The sequence below is a fragment of the Cucurbita moschata genome, unplaced genomic scaffold (assembly GCF_002738365.1).
Source record: "Cucurbita moschata cultivar Rifu unplaced genomic scaffold, Cmos_1.0 Cmo_Scf00010, whole genome shotgun sequence".
Lineage (NCBI taxonomy): Eukaryota > Viridiplantae > Streptophyta > Magnoliopsida > Cucurbitales > Cucurbitaceae > Cucurbita > Cucurbita moschata.
Window position 1 is genome coordinate 2,069,235 of NW_019268526.1, and position 9,539 is coordinate 2,078,773.

At 39.1% G+C, this 9,539-nt stretch overlaps 2 protein-coding genes across 5 annotated transcripts in view; both read right to left on the bottom strand.

Annotated features, from left to right (window-relative positions):
- Window positions 1-2,304: 2,304 nt before the first annotated feature.
- Window positions 2,305-3,616, bottom strand: LOC111448559 (myb-related protein 308-like). Its single transcript, XM_023088227.1, has 2 exons — window positions 2,981-3,616; window positions 2,305-2,910 (listed from the first exon to the last, which is right to left on the bottom strand). The coding sequence occupies exons 1-2, from the start codon at window positions 3,241-3,243 to the stop codon at window positions 2,448-2,450; spliced, it is 726 nt and encodes a 241-aa protein (XP_022943995.1). The 5' UTR covers window positions 3,244-3,616; the 3' UTR covers window positions 2,305-2,447.
- A 3,759-nt stretch (window positions 3,617-7,375) lies between these two features.
- The window catches only part of LOC111448553 (synaptotagmin-1-like), an 8,445-nt gene continuing 6,281 nt past the window's right edge, over window positions 7,376-9,539 (bottom strand). For 2 of the 4 annotated variants that reach the window (XM_023088220.1, XM_023088218.1), the window contains one exon: window positions 7,551-7,751. In XM_023088220.1, coding sequence (XP_022943988.1) covers window positions 7,620-7,751 — 132 coding nt within the window. In that variant the 3' untranslated portion in view covers window positions 7,551-7,619. The other 2 variants (XM_023088221.1, XM_023088222.1) reach the window with 2 other exon arrangements.

Sequence of the window (9,539 nt, forward strand, 5' to 3'; positions counted from 1 at the left end):
AAAAAAAAAAAAAAAAAAAAAAAAAAAAAAAAAAAAAAAAAGTTTGAGAGTGGCCACCACCATGTTTGGTTGTTTTGTATGCCCATTTTGTGTGTTGTTTACTTTTCAGGTATGGAAATTCATATCTTTTAGCTCTCTTTATGGATACCCTTTTCCTCAATTATCTTGGGTTCTCTTTCCATTCTTTTTCAAATAAAAAAATGGGTACATTTGATCCGAAATTTGGTTTTAGCCGACGTCGGTCCCGTCTCGATCTAATAAACATGAGTCGGAGATTGGCATACAGGGCAGCTTCCCAATACACCCTGTAATGACTCTACGTGTACCTAAATTGATGAATGGATGTTCAGGATGTCTGAACGATAGAATTAACTCATGGGTCAATTCTTAAAGGGCATGTCTGAACGAGTAGCAAAGGCGAATAGCAATCACGTCAATATCAGTCATTTAAGCCCAAAAAAAGGGGAAGAAAATTGGGTGATTTGGGTCTAAAATGCAAGTTTTTTTTGGAGGTAAGGAGAGGGGTTATTGGTGGAGTTCATTTTCATTTACTTAGTAATAATAAGCTTGTTTTGTGTTGGAAATTCCAAAGTCAACCAACAAATCCATTCATTTGTTTCCTTTTTGGTTAAGCTTTGTTCTTCCTTCAAGTGGCTAAATTCTTATCCATTTTCTCATTATTGTGGAGGCAGAAAATTACAAATATCTAAACCCCAAATCTACAATTACTTCAAAAAAGGTAGCATTTTAAATCATTACGACACAAGAAAATAGTGTTTCGAGTTGGTACAATTCTATAAAAACGTTACTATTGTTCTAACAGTCCAAATCCATTGAATATTGTCCATTTTGGTTCACAATCCACTCTCCTTAGGGACCCAACGTCCTCACGGGCACACCGCCCAGTATCTGGCTCTGATATCATTTGTAACAACTCAAGCCCACTGCTGGATATTATCCGTTTTAGCCTATTACGTATCGTTGTCAAGCCTCATTGTTTCAAAACGCGTCACTAGGGAGAGATTTCCACACCCTTATAAGGAATGGTTTGTTCCCCTCTCCAACCAATGTGGGATCTCACAATCCACCTCCATTGGGGACCCAAAGTCCTCGCAGGCACACCGTCCAATGTCTGATTCTTATACCATTTATAACCACCCAAGCCCACGGCTAGCAGATGTTGTCCACTTTGGCCCGTTATGTATTGTCTCTACCAGGGAGAGATTTTCACACCCTTATAAGTAATGTTTCTTACCCCTCCCCAACCAATGTGGATCTCACAATTCACCCCTCTTAGGGACCCAACATCCTCGCACGCACACCAACCGGTGTCTGGCTCTAATACTATTTGTAACAACCCAAACCCACCGCTAGCACATATTGTCCAGTTTGACCCGCTATGTATCAACATCAACCTCATAATTTCAAAATACATCGACTAAGGAGAAGTTTCCACACGTTTACAAGAAATACTTCATCCCCTCTCCCACCCATGTGAGAGATCTCACAATTATTGAGTTACTCATGAGTAACCAACTTTCTAAACATAACTTCTATCGTTACTACATACATGCTATAAATTTCATGAACCCAGATAAACGTTTAACAAACGTACATAACGGTCATGTTTAGAACGAAAAGGGTATCAAAATTTAGGTGGGAGAATCGTGTGGTGTATGGAGAGGCAGGCAGAGATAAATGCAAAGAGATATCCAAATATTCTAGTGGATATATATGCCATATGGTAGGTTGAGTGGTGATGGAGTAGATATAAATGCCAAGAAGGTTGGTAGACAAAAAGATGATACACAGCACCACAGTTGTTAGTTCCTTCACGCCTTTTTATATTATATATCAATTTTCAAACTCATTCTAGAGAGAGAAACAAGGACAGAGAGAGCTTAGCTTTAACTATGGAAGAGATGGGTCACCCACCACTTTCAACTCCCTCTTCCCCTTCCTCCCTCTCACAGCTTATCCATTGCCTTCAATGGCGAAAAAAAGTAACCAAATCTTATATGTAAACAACAAAAAGATAACCCCTTTTGCACAAAATGACAAGAATTACTAACGTATTTGGTTTGGAACTCGATTCGGACTAGTCTACTAAGGAGAGGTTTCCACACATGCCCACCGCTAGCAAGTATTAACGTCTGCTATCAATAATGCTATCATCTTCACATTTACAGAGGATCTGAAATGGATTGGTAATGGAACTCCAACCCCAATAAGAAACAGACCCAAAAGGGAAAGAAAAGTTCATCTTCTACCTAAGAGAGATGAGGAAAATCTCTGAAAAATATGGAAGATATGAACTAATTCTTCAGCTATACTCATAATGAAACTATACCAATATGCACTATAAATCTTACAAAACAGAGGAAGTGAGGAATTTAGACAGATTAGAAGCTAATAGATTACCACAAAGAATCCCAGTTTTGAATCTCTCACTTCATCTCCAAGCTTCTGTAATCAAGAATCCCATTTTTCATACCCAGAAAATCATACCCAACGGAGCTACTATTCTCAGTGGATGTCCCAAAATTGCACCCAATTTTGCAGCTACAATCCTTACTGTTCTGTAATCCCAAACTACAAGCAAAACAGAGGCTCTTGGCTCCAATTTCTTCAGGGTTAAGCTGATAAGGAGGGCTGATTCTGAGCTCTAAGTTCAAATCTGGACACCGTTCTTCTGTTTCTAAATCTTTACCCTCTTCCACTTTCACTTTCATGTTAGTATCAGTGAAAGAGATCGTTGATGAAGCCACTTCCTGAGCAGGCTCGTTGATGGATCTATGAGTAACAGGGTCGATTCCTCTGTTCAAGAGCTTCCTTCTAATATGAGTGTTCCAGTAATTCTTGATCTCGTTGTCCGTTCTTCCAGGCAATCTCCCAGCAATCAAAGACCATCTAAAACAACAAAACCCCATCAATTGAAATACCCAAAAGAAGAAGAGTAGAAAAGATTTCCCCAACTTACTTGTTACCCAGAAGGCTATGGAGCTTGATTATCAACTCATCCTCATCTTTCGTGAAATTGCCGCGCTTAAGATCGGGACGGAGGTAGTTAATCCAGCGCAAACGACAGCTCTTGCCGCAACGAAGAAGGCCAGCGGCTTTAGGAAGAGAGCGCCAACAGCCCTCACCATGAGCCCGGATATACGCAATCAGCCGCTCATCTTCTTCTTTGGTCCACGCACCCTTGTTTGTATGCGCTTTTTCACAGCAAGGCGACCGACCCATTTCGCCACACACCCAGAGGAATCAAAAGGGCAAACAAAAACAGAGGATGAACAAGAAAGAAGAACACAAACCCAGTAGCCTCTGTAGGTCTGTGGCGCCGTTGGAACAAGTTTGAGCAAACAGTTTTGATTCCCCTTTTTTTTTTTTTTTTTAAATTTGTGTCTCTGAATCAGTTTCTTTCGCTGCTTGATTGCTGAAAATGGCGGTTTTGCTTTTCGTGTCGCTGCAGGAACAGTAAGGCCGGCCCTTGTGAGGGATTTGAGCGTACCTTTATAGCCTTTTGACTCTTAAAAAAAGAGGGGAATTGCTTCTAGATGCGAGTTGGTGAGAATAGGTTAGAGAGGGGAATGGCTAGTGCTTGCTTACCTTCTCTCTCCTCTCTCTCTCTCTCTCTCATCATAAATATTAAATCTTCAATCATATAATAAAGTTAAAGATACATTTAACTATAGTGTGACATTTAGTTTGGTATCAATTTAAATTATATAAATATCCATATATAATAAAGTATAAAGTTGGTATATTAGGCCCAAAATCCCTAACCTTCCATATATATCTCTTTTTTTTAATTCTCATCTTCTCTAAACAACTTTATTGTATATTGATTTTGGTGGGGTTTGGTTTAGCTTTTTTTAATTATTATTTTAATAATCCAATTTTCCTCTCTAAATATTGCTTCACTCACTCGACAACTTGTACTATTACGAGCTAACTCCCCCCCCTCCTCATGTCTCACTCTACATTTTTTTAGTGGTGTGAGATTTCACATCTGATGGAGGGGTCTTATAAGGGTGTGGAAATCTTTCCCTAGTACACGTGTTTTAAAATTGTAAGGTTGATAGTTATACGTAACGGGTTAAAGCGGATAATATCTTCTGGAGGTGGACTGGGTTGTTAGAAGTGGTCTTTTCATCCTAGACAAGCAAAAATGGGAAAAGATTAATTTTTTTGAGGTGGGTTTTAATAAAAATTATGTTTTCTTTAATGGGAGTGCTTGTTTTATGTAGGCGCTCGAGTCATGAGAAATATAGGGCTAACTAAACCCTTACTGGATTAGGGCTGCATAATGCTCGATTATTCGAAGGTGTGGAGTAAAATTTGGCTGATGGTGATACATAACGGACTAAAGCGGACAACATCTACTAGCGGTGGGTTTTGACTATTACAAGTGATCTTTCCATCCCAGACAAGCAAAAACGGGAAAAGATTAATTTTTTTAAGTGGGTTTTAATAAAAATTGCATTTTCATTAATGGGGATGATTGTTTTGTGCAGGCATAGAGTTTCAACAACTAGTCTCGAGTCATGAGAAATATAGGGCTAACTGAAACTTTATTGGATTAGGGCTGCAGAATGCTCGATTCTTAATGGATGAATCGAGGGTATGGAGTAAAATTTGGCTGACGGTGATACATAATGGGCTAAAGCGGACAACATCTACTAGCGGTGGGTTTGAGCTATTACAAGTGGTCTTTCTATTCGAGACAAGCAAAAATGGGAAAAGATTAATTTTTTTCAAGTGGGTTTTAATAAAAATTGTGTTTTCATTAATAGGGATGCTTGTTTTGTGCCCGTATAGAGTTTCAACAACTAATCTCGGGTCATGAGAAATATAAGGCTATTAAGACGTTACTGAATTAGGGCTCCCAGAATGCTCGATTCTTCAATAACGAAGGGAGGGTGTGGAGTAAAATTTGTTGAATTTAGGTAGGGAAGGTGGGTAGAGAAGAGGAAAGTGTGATGAGTGGTTTTACAATGATTGTGGAAATAATAAGTGAAAAGATGGTATGGTAGTTGTGGTTATTGTTGTTTAGGTACACTATCATTCACCAAGACATTAGGGGAGGAGGAGGCAAGCTAGGCATAGGGAGATTAATTAAAAGGGTTTCTAGAAGAGTTAGGAGTTTGGTATAATGAATGTGGTTGTGGTTGTATGTGGCCTTTGGTTCAACTTCCCTTCAACCCTTGTGGTGCAAGTTTGTCCAACGTAAGTATAATGAGTCGGGAAAAGGAGATTCATTTGTTTCTTTGCTTTTTTTCTACACTCGAGTCCAAAAAACTCTCTTTCCTTAATTCGTTTTTCTCATCAGGGTTTATATGGGAATACGGGATTTGTATAGACCACGCTCTATATGGAATCGATGAGTAAAATTGTGTCGTTATATGCATTTCAAGATGAATGGTAATACTAACGAAAACAAACTGCAATGTACTGTACTTCAGTCTCGAGATAGAGAAGAAGATGTGTATGGCTTTATATGGTTTCACCTCTTTTTTTCTACCTTTGTCCTGCTGTTCTTGCTCTTACGAGCAAAACAAATCAAAATAAATAAACTTCACATTCGTATGTGAAATGGGTATCATCTTTATTCCCAATTCGATACGCTTCCCATGATTCAAACCGTAGAGAAAGGGTACGAGGAAAGTGGTTAATATTTATGGGTGGCAGAAGGTTGTAGTCGTGATAGCAACAAAGCTGCCTTTCAACCTTTGAAAGCTCTCATTTATTGAAAGGAAGCAGCCCTGTTTCCATGAAAACTAGACTGTATAGTTATGTTTCTTAGTCGGTTAGGTCTAATTTTCGTTCGATTGAGAAAGTTTCTTTTTTACCTTCCTCCCGACACCTCAGACATCTTCACCTCCTTAGACGCCTAATTCTCAAGCTCATCATCGTAGTATCGCTGGTCGTCCTCTAATTTCAAGAAAAAAAGAGATTTGGTCGCTTCCCCGAGAAGTGAAATTCGAATTAATCAATTAATTAGGTGGGTCGATTATTAATAAATAGTAAAGTAGGAGTAGGGTAAGCACATGAGCACTAGGGAAGTCATGTGGAAGGGTATTGAAAAAAGACCAATCAAAAGTGATCCTCAAAGCCCTTACCTTACCTTACCTACCTCCTTGGAGTCCTCCACATGTGGGGCACCTACCCTTCAAAAAGCAAGAATATACATGGGATTGGCCCCACCATGGTAGATAAGCCTTTAAAATTAATTAATATTATTTTTCTTTTCTTAAATTATATAAATAAATAATTAAATAAATAAATATTGTTTGGTAACATGATTGATTGAGACAACTATTTTTAGATCTCACTTACCATTTTCTTTTTATCTCTAAAAGGCCCTCCAAACTTAGGTACATTTTCAATCCTCCACTTTTTGTCATTATTTTAATTCGGGTCACTAACACTATCACTAAACTGGTCCTATAAATATCTATTGTTCGATAGATAAGTAACACTTTCATGTCTATCGGATATTAGGTGTTCTATTAAACGAATTTCAAGTGGGTCAATCTGTATGTTACTTTCTAATACGATTTATTGGTCTATGAGATGTGTTTTAACCGGTTGAGCTATGTTTAGATTGAGAATGACATGAATTTAAAAGTCTCGAATTGTTAATTCAACTAGACGAGACACGAACTTTATGATGGAAGTGGACTCGTGGAACAACCTCACATACCATGTGAGTAGAGCACCTACCATGGAGAGAAAAGGTGCAATGTTTGGAGATTGGCATCCCCCCAGTTTGACCCACTTTTATTTCACAAGATCCACATGCCATTGCCCTCTCCCCTCTACCAACCTAATCTCATCTCTTTGTTCTCAAAAGCATCACAAGACCCCATATATATATATATATATATAAAAGTAGGTGTCATAAACGTACCTTTCAAACTCTCTTATCTAATCTACCCGCTTCGTCAAACTTACATGTTGCAATATGATTGATCGTTGTACCCAAGCCCACCTTGTTCTATACTTGAACCCTATATTATTGTAAAAAAGGATCAAAACTTTCGGGGCTCAAATTGGGTTTTTTCTACTTCTAAGGGAAGAGCGACTTTTATTCCGCTCGAACATGTTTCAAGGGTTGAGTTGTTATTTCATTGAAGCGGTACAACTTGGGCCAGTTGCGTCTTTTTCGCAAAAGTAGCCATAATTCAACCCATAAGAGAAATTTGTTTTCCATCAAGTTTAACTTGGACCAAGCTCATGTTTTTTTAGGGTGAAGTCGTGTGAAACTATAATACCGACGAGAATTAGGCCTCTTGGGAGGTGATTCGGCTGCACCTTCCAATATAGCTACCATATCTAAAAACTTAAATAGAACGACTCATTTTGACCCAGATTCACATGAACATAAATCAATCTCCTACTATTAGTATGCATCACATTATTTCTTAACATATTATAAAAGTTACACGAAACATGCACAGAATATACAGCTCAAAAAACGTACAAACGAATATGAACACGAAAGAAGCCTTCTACGAGGAAGTTCTCCATTGCAGTTCGACATGGATGCGTCCAAACGTGCACAAAATATACAGCTCAAAAAACGTACAAACGAATATGAACACAAAAGAAGTGTTCTACGAGGAAGTTCTCCATTGCAGTTCGACATGGATGCGTCCATTCTTCGAGTCTATAAGATGGTACTTCTCGTTAATCCTTTTGTTGGCCACCACATCCGACAGGCTGATGTCCACATAGCCAAGACATTCCTAAAGTACAAATCAAAATCCCATGATGTTTCATTCAACAACCTAGTAAGTTATGTTGAAATATCATCACTAGCCCAATAGAGTCAAGCCCAATAATTGTACTAGCCCAATAGAGTCAAGCCTAATTGTACGAGCCCAGTATATTTATTTTAGTAGAGACTTTAGGAGAAAGAGATGTAGATATTTTAGGAGAAAGATTCAATTTGTTAGGTCTAGATTCAAATCGGTTAGGTCTAGATTTAGATTGGTTAAATATAGATTGTTTACTCTTAGTATAAATACCTCTCCACCCTACCTAGGTTATTCATCTAAGAAATCTAAAAACAATAAAAAGCAGAAGTATTCTACCGAGTGTCTTGTATTCTCTTCTCGATTGGTCTTAATAAAGAGTGCGAGTGTTTCCCACAGTGAGTTGTGTTCAACATTTGGTATCAGAGCGAGGTTAGTGTAGGTTATCTGATCTCTTGGAATCCTTAGTATGCTCTGTGGTTGCAGCTCTGCCTGATCTTCCACATCAGAAACGATTTCTTGAGATTAGTGGTGAGTGAGTTTCTTTTGTGTCGTGAGAAGTCTGTGACTCTGCAAGTCTTGTGTCAAAAGAACTTGTTTGGTATTACTGAGGTATGGCCAACACGATGGGTGATTTCCAAATCGTTGGAGGAATCAAGAAACTCAGCAACAACAACTACAACACGTGGGCAACATGCATGATGTCCTATTTACAAGGACAAGATCTTTGGGAGATCGTTGGCGGGTGTGAAACTACGCCGCCAGAGGAGGATTCCAACGGCGCCTTGCGCAAATGGAGAATCAAAGCAGGCAAAGCAATGTTTGCGTTGAAGACCACAATCGGAGAAGAGATGTTAGAACATATTTGGGATGACAAGACACCGAAAGAAGCATGGGACACGTTCGTGATGTTGTTCTCAAAGAAGAACGATACGAGGCTACAACTTCTGGAGAATGAGTTGTTGTCAATTACACAACGTGATATGACAATTGCTCAGTACTTCCACAAGGTCAAATCAATCTGTCGAGAGATTACTGAACTAGACCCAAAGTCCGCCATTGTAGAATCTCGAATGAAGAGGATTATAATCCACGGATTACGACCGGAATATCGAAGCTTCATTGCTGCTGTACAAGGATGGCCCACTCAACCATCACTGGTAGAGTTCGAAAATTTGTTAGCCAGCCAAGAAGCCATGGCTAAACAAATGGGAGGCTTCACATTGAAGGGTGAAGAAGAAGCACTCTACACGAGTGAAAGTCAGAGCAATAATAGGCCGTCTACCAGACGTGGATACAATGGTGACAAAAGAAGAAGCCACCAAGGGATTGCACAACCTGAGAGAGCTCAGAAGAATGACAACAAGAGTTTCCAAAGAACGAGATTTGGTGGTATTTGCTATAACTGCGGGAAAAAGGGCCATATGTCTAGAGATTGTTGGTCCAGGAAAAAGTCCATTGAAACCAATGTGGCAATATCCAAAAAGAAGATAGAAGATGAATGGGATGCAGAGGTACTATGTCCCATAGAAGAAGACGAGCTAGCACTCATGGCGACAATGGAAGACCATATCAACTATGAGGATGAATGGATCATTGATTCAGGATGCTTAAACCACATGATTGACGATCAAAACGGTGCAATGGAAGAGGGGTGGCCCTTAGAGAAGGAAGTATTACCACGCCTTGAGCAAACTGAAGAAATTCTTCTCCAGGACATGGGGGAGCAAATTAAAGAGATTCTTCTCCAGAACATAGGGGAGCAAACTGAAGAGATTC